At 34.6% G+C, this 15,671-nt stretch overlaps 1 protein-coding gene across 1 annotated transcript in view; it reads right to left on the bottom strand.

The window, feature by feature from the left end:
- The window catches only part of KIAA0825, a 252,267-nt gene that overhangs the window by 124,472 nt on the left and 112,124 nt on the right, over window positions 1-15,671 (bottom strand). Inside the window, exons 12-13 of the mRNA XM_082301264.1 lie at window positions 12,706-12,816; window positions 7,463-7,602 (exon numbers count right to left, since the gene is read on the bottom strand). Of these exons, the coding sequence (XP_082157390.1) occupies window positions 7,463-7,602; window positions 12,706-12,816 (251 nt within the window). The remainder of the gene's footprint in view (window positions 1-7,462; window positions 7,603-12,705; window positions 12,817-15,671) is intronic.

Below are 15,671 nucleotides of genomic sequence, written 5' to 3'. Positions count from 1 at the left end.
ATTGCTTTCAACCCATCTTTGAACGACTTGAGAATTAAAAAAATCTCATTTTACTCTCTTCTGAATTCCTACAACCTAATTCATGCATTATTGTAAAACACTCAGTCTAGGTAATATGCTACCTTAATAGAAACAGAGGATGTAGAAAGCTGAAAAACACGATCAGTGATTTCATAACCAACAAGCTGTGGATTTGTGTTTTTTCCCAAGGTAGCAGACAGATCAGCCATAAGATGGTTTTTTAATCAACTTTCTTTTCCCTATGAGTTGAGTGAGCTGACATATATTGTTTTCCAAGCCAGATGCTTCTAAGTGAAGACTTAAATGGATTCCACTGATTCACTCAAACCAGGGATATGTATGACAAAGAAATAACCATCAAAGCACAAAAAGCAGTTCAAATGGTGAGATTAAAATCTGAATAGAACTTTGATTCTATTACTGTAAGTATTTATTTTTAAAATTAATTTAACCAAATTCTAGAGAGGAGGTTTGCTAAGATTTCAAGTACTACGTAAAGTGTCTTTGCAGTACATGATGGGAAATTAGTTTGTTTATAGATGCTTATGACTTGAAATTAAGCATAAATTTGTTTTATGACCATGCAGCATAGAAAGTTTGAGTCACAACTTACTAATAACTTTTCTATCAACTTAGTGTTACCAAAAGATTTAGATAACGAGAAAGGAGAGTAAAAGAATTTTGTAGAGGGGGTTATACATACATCTTGTTATAACTACTGTATAATGCAACTCTTGTGCTTTTAAGCAAAGATCTTAATGAATCCACTGGTAAGTCATTCTGTGGCTAAACATAACAAAATGTGTAAGTATTCATCAGCTTTTTCTTGTTTTACACTGAAGTAAATGTTGTCCTTGTTGTAAGAAAAACCTGAAAGCTCAGGTTAAAATTAGTTTTCTGATTTATAAGCGGGCATGGGTCATAGAATCACAGAATACTTTGGGTTAAATGGGACTTTAAAGGAAATGTCAGTTGAAAAGTTTAGCTACCTGATCAGTATAGCTGGTTAAATATTATGAATTACGAGTCTACGGAAAGATATGTAGATTTCTCTTGCCTGAGATTTTTTCTTTTACATTTAGTAACTCACCTGTCATAACATTAAATATTCATCTCAGTTTGAACTCCAATGCAGCCTCCTTGTTAATTATTACATAAGAACAGAATTTGTATGATTGGCATTATACTTACTGCCCTGTGATGCTTCCCTCTATACATTTCTCCTTTTTTCACTGACTGCATTTGTATAGCAAAAGCTAATTTGTGAAGGGAACCTAAAGCTCCCACAAGCAGCTCGAAGGAGATGCTGCTTTATCATTTTAGGAAGACTTAACATTCATCCATAAATGTGGCTACATATTTACCTAGATACCTGCCAGAATAAAAAAAAATCAGCTGTTTGTTGTTTCCATATAGCATGATATTCTATATGCACAAAAAATATCAAAGCATATTAAAATATGAAAATATTATTTTTTAAAATAAATATCTCTATAGGAAAATTATGTATCTATTGAATAACAGCTATGCCCTAACCATTCACAATGAATCATTCTTCCTATGACAAAATAATGCACTAAACCTCTTGGGATACTACCACGTATTTTAAAAACATAACTTCAGGAAGGCAGACTTACAAGTGCAATTTACCCATATTTCTTTCTTACTGATAGAAATACCATTCAGTAATTTGCCAACATTATCACTCATCCAGCACTTATCTACTACAAGTCTAGCCATAAAATTAATCTTGCCAAATTTAAAAAATCCTCTGTTATTGACTCTAGATTTCACTCTCCCTGGTGAATCCATGCACCACAGCCAAGCTATAAACAGTTATGCTGTCTTTTTTGACCAAAAGAGGTAGTCAAAACTTAAAGTCATACATGTTTCATTTAGGAAGAGGAATTGAAGATGGAGCAAATTATTTCTGTTATAGGTCTTCAATTTGCAAAGAGCATGAAATTTTTGCTTTCTTTACTGAATTTAAAAGTTTCTTTAAATCACAGCATCTTATAAGGATATGAAGAATGCAAAAAGGATATGCTTTACTTGTTTATAGAATCAAATCCTTCAGCAGGCACTCTGCAGTACACTACATCCTCAGTGATTCTTCTGTCATTGACTTTTTTCTGTTCCTTTACTGTATCTGACCTTGTAGATCATTTTACTTTTCTTTCAGAGTTGCTCCTCTCCAATGACAGCTAAAATCTATTGTACCCTTTAACACAGCTTCATATTGGCAGAAAGTGTATTATTTTAATTTTAAATTCCAAGGAAAAATTTTACATCATAGATTCAGGGAAGAGTCACAGCATATTATGAGTTAGAAGGGACCCACAAGTGTCATCAAGTCCAACTCTTAAGTAAATGGCCCATATGGGGATTGAAACTCACAGCCTTGTTGTTAACAGCACCATGTTCTAACCAACTGAGCTAATCTCAGGGTCATTTTACTTTTACCCTGAATAAAATGCAGACCTTAAATCTACCTGTTTCAATTTAATAGATTCCAAATAATAATAAGCCCTGTATTAGCTGCTACCTATGAATCCAATATATCCTAAATTAGTGACAACTAAAAAGCTCGACATGGCAAAGAGGCTTTAACAACACTTATATCATCTGCCCATAAATTATTAATGTATCAGCAAACTGCTTCTGTAGCAATATATTTATATGTCACCAGTCCCACAGCATTTTAATCTCATTCAACTCCATTTAGATTTTTTTGTCCCTAAACAATTTATATTTTCAACTATCTGAGAAGAAGCTTCCATTAATGAATTTCTGAGTTAGTGACTTGTGCAAAATCTATCTTATCTACAGCCAATAGAAAATAAAACATTACTGTCAGAATACCTCCAGTACTGATTTTATGGGATAGTATGCAGAAATTGTGACCTTCTGACAGCCAAAATTTAATGGGGCAATAATTAATTTAGTCCTATGGCCACATTAGCTCCCTTGTGTTACTCCATGTATTGGGATAGATACTAAAAAGCTTACCTTCTTAAAACTTATTCACTCTAGAGCTCTACTGTAACAAGAAGTTCCTATCAGAAATTACGAAGTCTTTGAAAAGCTATCCATATGACCATATATCACAGACACCAAGTCACTCACACATGTATCAGAGACTATCTTCACACTCTGTCAAGAAAAGGTAAGTGATTCACAACACGGCTCCACTATAGTCCAAACAGAAATTACTATATAAGTTGTCAGAAAATCCATAAAATCTGTTTACTGTTTTCTCTAGCTTATCACTGGAAAATCACCAAATGGAACAGGATATCTGATTAAGGTCCCTTTTTTCTTGTCTTCCAGCTAGAAGTACATAACTTCAGTAAATCCTTCATTGGTTATGCAGGTACAGAATCCAATAAATTTACTGGTCAGATGGACCTTTCGAGGAGATGCCACTTTTAAAGTAATCTCCTAACCATTAGGCTACCATGACACAGATTGCTATCATGAAGAGGCTAAGAAAACCTTCAGGGGTACCCACAAGCTTCATATTGGATGATCCACAAATACCTGGAGGAGAGATCTACCTCTGCACAAGGACATAAATTACTCAAAGAGATTTACTTCTGCTCTTCTAATGAGGATAAGGTTATAGATTAACACACAAGTTTTGTGAACAAAATCTGCAAGACTACTTTTCCCCAAAATGGTGTGTGGTTGAGCCATTGGACTAGCACAGCTGCTAGTTTTTTCACTTGTGTGATAGACCGCGACTCAGGATTATTAAATCCAAGGAGTCATTAGAAGAAAGCACAAAAATAATGACCATCAAGAACTTGAAATTAAAGTGTCAAATTGGTACAGATTTAAACAATGCCAGAATTTTGACGGAGTTGGTAATTTATGTAAGGCATGTACATTTTCCTCTGTAATAACTAACTACTACCACTAATAGTTCAGTCTGATCCCCAGATGAGGTCATTTGATGAAGTTACCACTTTTCACTGTTCTTTCAGGGTAACTCACAAAAAACCAGTGCTATTTACTCTTACGTGTCTAAAACATAATTAACTAAGTTTGATCAAAATTTAGTTGGTACTTTAAATTTACCTTAAAATGGCACATTACACATCATGGCAGTTAGAGAACTGCTTGAAAGAGGGCAAAGAATTGGGAGTGGGGAAAAAAAAATCTTCCAGTTCTACAAATACATTTCTAAGTTCTCTTTCCAAAAAACGGCTAATAAAAGAACAGTCTTAGAAAGCTCTTCATATCTATTAGTGTCTAGAAAGCTGTCTAATGGTGCACCACACAATTATATTTTCTTGGTGGAAATCTTCCCTTTTCCAACCTGCTCATGTGTGCAAAGTAATTGATCACTTTTTGAAGCAAATCCCATTTCTTTGGGTCCAATTTCAGATTTGCAGCCTTAGACCTATTACAGAATATTTGCAAATGTTACTATCAATTCTTATTTCAAAATTTTAACGGGGCCCAGGATATCATCTAGGTTGAAATGTCCAGACTACACAATACTGTCTCTCAAATATGTATTGTGCAAACCAAAAACATTAGGTGAAACTGCCAATGGCCTCGTCCTGCTGTGAAAGCAGTTTTCTTACAGTTTATCTCCACATGCCAGTATTCACTTTAAGGTTGTGTGTAGAAAAACAAATAAAATGTCTATAACAACTGGAGTCTCATGTATTTCTGGTAATGAATAAGATTCTTTATAAGACTATAAAGCAATACATTGCATTTTCTATTGTTCATCATTAACTTGATACTACTATCTCCTCTAAAACAAAAGTATGTATGGACCCAAGGACTGACTGAAGGTATGGAATGTGCCTTGTTGACAATTTCCCGGTGACAATTTCTTAGTGACCAGTGTCTTATCTGCTATTTGTACGTGGCCAGGTGTCTATTGTCTGGTGGAGCCCTCTTTGGTATTAATCGTGTGTTGGGCCAGTGCAATCCAATAAAGCTATTGCTGTTTGATTTATTATGCAAAGAAAAACTCCTGATTCCTGGAAATAATGACTATCAGACTAGTCGCAGACTGTTCTACTGGCATGCTGTGTATTTAGAGCAAATCTAGCAGAAATTCTCAGCATTCACTTTCATCCTTCACGTTTTCACATCAGCATCTGCTGGATTCAGTTACTCATTTTATACAAGAACCACTTCCTTTTTCCCTCTATTATTTGTTGCTTGTCAAAAGAATCCATTTCTGTTTCACATTCATGAATGATAAGGCAATTATGGTAAAAAAATCTGCCAAGTAAATTGCAAACCAGTTTGTTTTATTTCAGAAAATTAACACCATACCAGCTACCTTCACTATTTCTCTCTGCAAAGCCACAGCAGAGACCTTAGACGCCTTACTCACTCAAGAGCGTATCTTGAAGAAATTTTCTGGATGTTGGACCTATAGAAAAAAACTCTAGGATTATATGGTACTATAATTTAACAGACCTAGGTTATATAGACTTGTAGCTTATTATAGAGGTCAAACGTGCAAATCAAATGTTTCAACCATTTTTTCAAAGTTGCCTTTATGCAGTAGCCATACTCACTGAAGACAAGTGGTTCAGTTCTGAGTATCTGATTTATTACCTTTAGTATTTTTTGATGCAAGAACTTTGTATTTCCGTATTTTAGTTTTTATGTACATTTCATACATCATATAACACAAAAAAATGACAAAAGTGAACATTTTGTCATCTTCCTGTCCAGACAATGTATAGTTATATTCGTGGAGTTTCAACAGCTTCAGCAAATATGTTATCCTTCTTATAACATTGAGCAACATGAATCATGCATACATAGCTTCTCCACAAATACTCTTTCTACTGAAAAAACTTTGGCAATCCCAACAGTACTCCCTACTATGATGGAGAATATACATTCCTTCTGAACCTCCCAATGGTACAACCATGAGAACAATGGGGCTACATTGAAATTTAGTATGTTTGAATGATGTCTACTTTGAGTATCTGAGTGTGTCAAAACAATACAGAAAAAAATTTATCAATAACTAAGATTTTTTGCCTTATGGACTATTTTTTAAAAGGAGAAGGAAAGAATGAATGTAAAAAATGTGAGAATGCTTTTCCTATTTAAAAAATTATTATGTAGTTAAATACCAGGGAGTTTTTTTATCACTAGGGCAAATAGCTCAAAAAAATTATGGTATACTTAGTTGCATAGGAGAAGGAATAAAGAATAGAAATTTTTTGTCATTAGAGAATTAACCCCATTGAAATTAATTTAGATTATACGGATTATCACAGATATCAATTTTATCTAAACTGAAAGTTTATTCATTCCAATACTGAAGTTACATGAATAAAGCCTGCGTAAATAACACATTTTGTAATTCAAACTAACATGGATTTCCCTAAAGTTTAAGAGGTTGGTCAGCCAATAGACTAATATATTCTGTCACTTATTACCTGCAATAATTTAAACAGATAGTAAAATTCAATACTGGATAACATAGGATAAGACTATGACCCTGATCAAACATTTGTCAGTCCTTGTAAAAGATGACATGCGTTTGAGTAGGCGAGTGTACACACCACAGCTCTCAATAAGATGCATGACAGCAGTGGAAGCTGTTGTTCCCCTGACAAATACTAGACCATTTTAAAATGACAGAAATAAATCATGGTGTATACATATATATATAAATGCAGTTTTATATATCTATATATATATATATGTTTATACGTATATATAAAATATTATATGGACCTTACAGTTTTTTTGATAAATAGGAAGAATTCTTTTGACAAAGAAATTTAGAAACCAACACTCTTATATTCCTGCAAAATTAAGTCAAGCACGTGATTATACCATTCAACAATATCATTTAATCTGCAAACTATTAAAGGAATGATGTGATAAAGTTTGTTGCTTCAAACACAACACCATCAGAATGCAAAGAAAAATTTGTAGAAACATTATTTTATTTATTCTACTTTCAAAACATCATTAATGAATTAACAAGCAGAAGCACATATGTAATTCTAGAATGCCTACAGTGACAAACATATAATAACTTCAACAAAACATCTAAGAAGCTTTCCACTGTTCAAATATAATTTTGAAAGTGGTCTTTTAGACTATAATCGACACTTTTGAAAAAACTATGTAGAGGAGTTGTGGTATCAAAGCTCCGTTAAGCTCAAATTCATTTTGACTCTTTTGCATTTATGACAGCAGCCTATTTTATCAAATTGCATTGCTTTGAAATTATTACTACACGAATTGAGTGCAAATTCTCACGAAAAAGGTGATGACTTTTTCTATATTTTTACCCATTCAGGAAGTGTCCTACTGATAAGTAAATGGGTACCTAACCCCCAAAAATGGTTGTGAGCCTTCCTCCAGCATTTAAGTAGTTAAAAATGAATTTGTTTTTCTCACTGATATTCTTATATGGATTGACAGTATCAATACTTACTTGAGCTTCTCAGCAAAATTTTCACTAAGAGACAATCACAATGTAGCAATGTTTCCAAAAGCAAGTTCAAATTACAGTATGGCTGAGATAAGAGCAGCTTCAGCAGACCTTGGGTGGCCATTTCTCTGGCTGATGGAGTCCTTTCAAAACGTAAGATAAAGACAGAAAGAATAATACAGTTACTTTATCTATGAAATTAATATCCTTAAATTGCAGGACACTAACTCCCTTAAGTGTCAATCCTTCCCAGATTACTCTGAAAATGCTTTCATGCTTCCTTACTTTAAGGCAGCTCAGAGAAAGAATTACATTTAATTTCAACTAGTTAAAAGCAAATTGACATTTGTTAGTCAGCCACAGTTATATCTGATACAAAAAAACTGTGTTTATCTCTGTCATGGAACTGTATTTGTCCTGTCCTACCATGCAAAAAGGAGGTTTTTTTCCTGCAGTTGAATAAATGTAAGGATATTATTTTTTGGTTTATTATTGCAGTAATTGTTGAGTAAGAGATCTGAAGTGTCTGTCCTTGATGAAGCATATGAAGCTCTTAAATTTAAACACTGAAAATGCTCAAAGAGGTTGCAAAATTCCACTTTAGGTTGAGCAAGTCTTACACATCCTGAAAAATCCATGAGAAATATAGACTGGTTAACATTTTGCCAGCAGGGAGAAGTGAGAAAGTGTAGTACAAATTCACAAGCTTATAAAGAGATTGCGGTTTATATTCCATTTGCAGTTTATTTTCTGTTTGCAATTTCCATGTTCTGCAAAAATTGAGGTTTCTAAATAATATTCCAGGGCTTACTTTGAACACAGCCAATGACCCAACACCAATCATTGAACTCACATTACAGTTAAACAAAAACCAAACAAATCTGTCCTTCCAAATGTTTATCATCTACTGTATTTAGTATTTTCTTCTTGAAAGACTTTTAAAAACAAGTTTTCAAAATTGGACTGTGGATAATTTTTTTTCTTTAATGTGTAAGTTTTTATAAATTTGAAAGTTTTTTTAAAATTAAATTTCAACTGATGTTTAGCCACTCTACTTTTTTGGCTACAAATTTATACAACAATAGCTGCTAACATTGAAACTTTATGCAGCTCATACGTAAACTTTTATGCACATGAATTTTACATGTATGATTGTAAGGACTTCATATGGGCTGAGGCATTGACTCTGCAGGTATAAATATTATGTACGTATGCAAAAAACACCTTCAGCATCAGTTAAAACCCTCTTCATCAGGAGGTTTTCAGTCTGGGATTTTCCAGTCAGACTAGAGAAGGATTTATATGCATCTGCTCAAACACTTTGTGTGCATTTAGACATAACTTCTTAACTTTTGAGACAGAACTAGAATGGGCTCATGCGGTTGTTCTAACAGAGGGGTACCTCTCCATTAAGTTGCACACTTTTACAACCTCTGACTTACCCAAGTGTGCCACCACCCAGCTATGCTTGAATGCACACACGAAAGAACTAGATGACTGCACAAATATTTCACTGTTGAGTCAAGGCTGCCATTTATACAGTGTACTCAATACAAACCTACAAGTCCTGGAAAAGAAAATGTTGACTGATACACTCTTCTAGTTTAGTCCCTCACATATCTGTGTTTCCATTAACAGAAAAACCAGTATGCCACATATCTTGCAGGGCAGCCCTGAAGTCAGCTAAGGAAACCATCCTCCAGCAGGGCCGTTACATCCCACTATTATGACAAAACTCCACTGTAATAGTCATTTTAGCAAAGGAAGATTTTAGACACCTCAGCCTTTGCAATTTTAACATTAAGCAAATACCTCTAACCTCATAAGCAATGTCTATGACAGGAAACCTTATGTACAGCTTTTGTGATTTTCACCTGGTACTTTACATATAATTGCTGACAGTGCAGCACTGACTCTACAATTATATTTGCATATTAGCACAGACTGGATTCCAGTAATATTTATCAAAAATATAAACACATATACATTTAAGTCTTGATAGAACTCACAGTCAAAGTAAATTCTCCATACTTAAAATACATACTGCAATCAAATGTTAGGACTTTGTATTCTTAAAAGAATTACCTTAATTTCTGTATGTTCAAGATTAGGTTTATATATATAATCTAATGCATGTATAACCTATATATAATCTAATCAGTTAAGTTAATAATTAAAGTTAAAATTAAAACAGTTATATTTTCACAGTAGAATTAATGCTATGGCTGACACCAAACTCAACACTTCACTAATTCAGTTAAAATATTTGGGCCAGTTTAATTATTTTCTCTTCCTTTAATGTCATGCTATCCTACCTAATAAGGTCACTCATTGCCTTCAAACTAAAAGATAAGTGACAAGTTGGGTCAATTAGATTTATGAAGAATAATATTTTAAATTCCTATAGAAATAAATGACATTTTTAGAATATCTGAATTGAAAAAAAAAAAAAACAAACCAAAAAAACCCCCCTGTCTGTCACTGACCAGATGGGAAGTTATCATGTTGTAATATACACCAGTTCTTGGCTCTTTAAGCATCTTGCAAACTGAAACGTACAATGGTGTGACTCACTTGGACGAAAAATAAAATATAGCAGACATTCCCTACAGCCATGAAGCTAGCACCAATAAATGCACTGAGAAGTTTTGTAACGTGCATATGGAGAGACATATGTTCTCTCATCCTCATAGCTCAGTACTAGTGAAAATATGACTAGCCTCATAAAAAGTGACAAAAGGTGAAGTACATATAAATATCACACATATAAATGTCCTGTTTTGTACAGAAGAAGAAAAAAACCCTAACTTTGATTTGCAAATGGTATGATTATAAACCCCAAATGAGGCAAAGAAGAATCACAATTACTACTAAAGGAACTGTAATATAAATTATCAGTAATTTTTTAGTTTGATAACCAACCATATTATTTTGGCTTGTATTCAAGACAGAAAGAAAACCTCAAGTAGGAAGCTCAAGATTTTATAAGGCAAGTAAATATGCTAATTCATGGTAACAACCTTGACACTGATGTTGGAGTCAAACTGATAAAATTAAACAGACTGTAGCCATTTTCAGCAATGAAAAACAACGTAGGAAATCCATAGTAAACAAATTAATTTCAGGAACTATCAAAACTTTCTTTTGAAATACCAAGCTTAGAAAGACTAAATACTTTGTAGCTACATGTATGACAGATTAGACTCTTCAGTTAAAAATTAGGTGGCCACAGTTGAGAGGCATACAATAGCCTGTGTTTCCAATTTTGTTATGGACAGTGAACATATATACTAATGAGATATAAGATGTAAAACAAGAAAACCATCCACAAATAATTAGGATGCTCTGAAGTACAGTTTGCTGCAATACTTAAATATAATGAGTCTTGATAATGCTCTAAAGGCAGTATTTGAAGGGAGAAAAAGTTTCATTCACACAGTATAAAGCCAGTGAAAAAACTAGAACACCTCAGAATTACTCATTAGATATAGAACCCTTCACTTATTTTTTCTGAGCAGCTGAAAGGTGTGTTGTTAAAAGAGAACATTAAATATTTTACCAATATAGTTCACTCATTATCACCAGGACAGTACACAAGGTTCTCTCTGCATATATGGACTGTTCTCACACAGGTACACTGACTGTATCTTCTCAGAGATGTACTTTCTTTTGTACTTTTCATTTTCCTATTTGCTGATCAAGAAGTTGTGTATTTTATTACCTTTCTTCCAGGGAAAATAAGTGCATACTACATAGCTCTGGAATAGTTTTCTGCTATTTATTCAAATCTATCTTAATTCCACCTCAGGAAAGGTAATTATGTCTGAAATGGTACCAGCATTTCCTTTACATACTGTTACACAGCATAGGGTACTCACTTGTGAAATCATTTTCCAAAACTCATAATTTGAAAATAATAGTAGCAGTATAATTTCAATTTTGAGATCTGGCCTTACATGGGGACATAAAAAAACTTACTTTCTTTTCTACAATAAAAACTTAATGAAGCATAAATTTTCCAGAAATGGATGACTAGATTCCTTTCTAATGCAGTCATTCCCTCTACTGTATCCCTCCTTTTTCTTTCTCTCCAACCATGCATAACTTAAAAAGCCACTGACAAAGTTCCTTGAAGCTTGATAAACACACATGATCTTTCATGCTTTATAAGAACTTAAATTACTATTTCAAGCAGGACACATTCTGAATTCACCAGTTATTCAACTCTGCTTGGCATGTAGTTAGTGAAGCACATGACTTTGATGCAGTCACAACATATATTGCTCTGGTTCAGCAGACATCAGAGGCACCAGGGAAGGAGAGAACAGGACTGATAACATGCAGTTAGGAGTGAAGCCTATGGAAAGAGATCAGCATGTTTTGTGTAGCATGGGGAAAAATTATAGCAAAAATATTTTCATATACAAGGTACAATATGCTGTACGTAGAAGGAAAGAGGTAATAAATTCAAAGCACAAGGGGCATCAATAGGTCACCACTCATTTGATAATGTACTCCTCCATAATATAAAAACACTTTCTCAGAAAACACAGTAACATCTCACAAAAACAGCTTTTCATGAAAATGGAGAGTGAAAACCTCTCAGGAAATAATTTTGAAGAGGAAGACAGGGAGGTGAAGGGGTTAGGAGAGGATCTACACTGGTGTGGGAGCGCTTTAGATTCAAAATTAGAAAGCAAACAGCAGTGCAGCTGGTAGCACGTATCTTCTATATAACTTGTCATTATATGCAGTGACACAGAAAAGTTAAGCTTTTGCTTCTAATCATTCAATAATCTCCAAAAAATTGAGCTACAATCAAGCAGCATATTTTTCAATGAGTTATTTATGTACCATATATTTATTTAGCAGCAATCCTAGACAGAAAGGCATAAATTCTTTATCTCCCCTTTCATTATAAGTCCTTCAGAACATCAGCCATGCTGAACTCCTGTATTGTCAAGAACTATATACTCTTTAATTAAAGCCAGAAAACCTTACAGACAATTCAAATATCAAACATAATTAATAGATTAGCAAAACACAGTGCTTTCAGTGCAACTTTTCTTCAGACTCTCAAACATTAGAGAAATCTGTAATGAATTAAAAAATGCTTCCATATCTTTTTAAAATCTGAATATTAATTACACATTTATTCAGATATACTCTTTCTCAAAATGTAATAATATTTAACTAATACTAACTATCTGGTGATCCTTTTACAACAATCAACTTTTGATACTCACTTCAGTAAGAAAAAACAGGATGATGGTATGCAAAATAACCAGTGCAATGGATGATAAAAGACTTCTGAAAAATCTTGAGGAAGATGGTCATCAGAATTATCCAGAAATGTCCTGAAAGAATCCAAATACTTCTGAATTACATGGGAGACAAAATTCCCTTGGATCACTACTACTTAGTATAGACATATGAATAGAAGACAGAAAATAGCTCATGATAAATACTACTAATATACGTATGCAAACACATAATTGCAAATCTATTAATGTACTGTAAAAAATATAGTTCTATATTTTATTCAATTTCACTCTTTGAAACTCAGTATCTAATAACTGTTATCCAAGTTTTCTTTGTATTTTTACTCATATATAACACATTTTCAAATTACATTTGAAGATGCATTCAAAACGCAAATTTCTCTTCATTGATTTCTACAGCTCTTTTCTTCCTGCATAACAAATGTATCATATTTTAGATATTTTTATTATAATGATGTATAAAGTATCATTTGAAATTATACTGACTGACATGCAAGTACACATAGACTTTGGATTAAATTGGACAAAAATTTGAACCAGAAGCTTTGGACCTTCAATGGCTTGAGAGAAATGGAATACTGCTTGTTTTCAAATATAAGGAACTAGAGAAGAACTAGATTCCTGTCCCTTTTGCAATACTTCACTTACTCAAATGATGTGAGAGGCACAATATACGGATCCGAAAAATGAAACATTTTATCAATTAATTATATTATAAGATTATAAATATGTGTAAGAACAGGACTCTATCATTTAATATTTGCCTTTAATTGTTGTTCAGTAATAAATTATAAGTATTTGTAAAATTTTCTAGCAGCCACTAGGATTGAATAATGTCGGATAGCAATGGATGCCCCTTGGCCTCTTCCCTTTTTATTCTCATTTACACTGCATGCAATTCCAGCAGAGAGGAATTCCAGTCTGTTACATCCATCTTCCTTTGACTACAAACAATTATCACTTCACAAGTACCTTACTTTTCACCTTACTTGGCTGTGAATTTCTTATCTTTCATCTATAGTAATTCAGAACTGTTGTTACACGTCTTTTAGGTCACTGCCCAGACGAAAGAAGACAGAAAATTATACTTTTTCAACAAGAAAGGTAGCTGTATAGTTTCTGAACTTCTCCAAAAGACAGGCTGTTTTATTTGGAAATCAATCTCACTAATAAAGAAAAAAAGAGCAAAAAGAATTTACTACAGATACCTAAATGATCCTAAGTAAACAAAATCTGAGCAGAAGGATTAGCACAGTGAATTTGTGCTCTTTGTGAATTCATGAAGACCTGAAGATTAAAAATAAAGCTGAGATCCTAGTATAGCTAAAGGAAGAGCTTTAACTCAAAAGGAACTATTTTAAGGACAGTAATTTCAGTATTATGAAACTAAAAAAGAAATATTGTCTCTCATTCACTGAAGTATTTTTTTCTGGATATAGCAAACCATAGAGCAAACATCCTACAAGAAAGTGTGATAAATACATTTGGTTAGCAATCTAAAATTTAAAAAAAAGACCACATCTTGTCTATTGGTTGTGTAGGAACTGTTTGAGAGAATTCTGGACTAAAGCAGCGTGTTAAGTATGTCTCCTTAGCTGTATCCGAAGGAGAAGCACTGGGCAGATTTTTGGATTCTGACTTATTTGCTTATGTTATAAACATATATTGTAGTGTTGGCTTCTCGCAAAGTATTAAAGTAGATATTATATAATGTTAGAAATGCTTTTTGCTGTGTGGATGTAGTTTTCTCTCGTTTTAGCAAGAATGTTAGCAAGTGTGAGCAAGTAAGATAACCTCCAAGCGAGCAGAGGATGAGGCCCAAGGAGCTGCTAATCAACACTTTGTCCAGAGAACAAAAGGGCCCAAAGGCTACTCCACCCGGGGAATGGGCAGCCAGGAGGGTCCGAGAGCTGCTATCACCACTCTGCCCGGGGGACAAAGAGGCCCAAAGCTGCAATCAGCCCTGACTGTCTGAAGAATTAAAAGATCCACCCTACCATTGACTCTTACCTAGCGGGCCCAACCCCAAGAATCAAAAGAAATAAAACCACAAGGCAGAAGACTACGCATGCTCTAAAAAGGCGGACCCAAGGAGTGGCCATGCAGAACAGCTCCTGGAAAAGTTTTAATATGAATAGAGAACAGACAGTAAAAATGGTATAAAAAGGACTCACCTCGAGCATCAGGTGTGCTCTTGGCAGAGCGCCAAGGCACCCGGCCATTATCCCTTTGCTTTATTTTATGTGTCTCTTATTGTCTTTATATTAAACTCTTTAAATTCTAACAGGAGAGTGAACCTCGTTTTTCACAATTGGGGACTCGTCCGGGATCTACACCTCGCCTCCGAAAAGCATGGGAGGATTCAAGAAGCAAAGGGTAAGGCGCCCCCTGCCCAAATTGGCAGGACCCTTGCTTGGCATCCTCTGGCGCGGTTTGGTGGCAGCAGGGCACCACCCAGAGGACAAGAAAGACACAAAAATAAAGCAAATGAAAGAGAGCGCTCTCGACAAATATCCCACAGACACTGGAAAAGCAACAGGACTGGTAAGTATTGTCCAAACAAAAAGGGGGTGGTTACGGGAGATGAGTGTGTGTGAATGAGATGCGGACTGGTTGCCCCAGATCTGCGAAGCGAGTGTGGCAGTCTCTGAGTGCTGTGGTTCCGTCTTGTTCGCGAGAACAGCGGCCAGCGAGGAGACGAAGCGAGAGATAAGAGGAGTGAAAGAATCTCCCGGTGGTGACTGGGACGGGGTCCCAGGGAAGGGATTGTAAAGTGGGAGCTACACCCCCCATATGCTGGGTTGAGGAAAACTCCAAGAGCACCCAGGGTCAAAAAGTACCCCAAGAGAGGTTGGGGTTGGATGCTAGCAGTGCTGGGTTGAGGAAAACTCCAAGAGCACCCAGGGTCTAAAGTACCCCAAGAGGAATTG

The sequence above is a fragment of the Coloeus monedula genome (assembly GCF_965178545.1).
Source record: "Coloeus monedula genome assembly, chromosome: Z".
NCBI lineage: Eukaryota > Metazoa > Chordata > Aves > Passeriformes > Corvidae > Coloeus > Coloeus monedula.
This window is presented reverse-complemented; position numbering and strand designations above follow the sequence as displayed.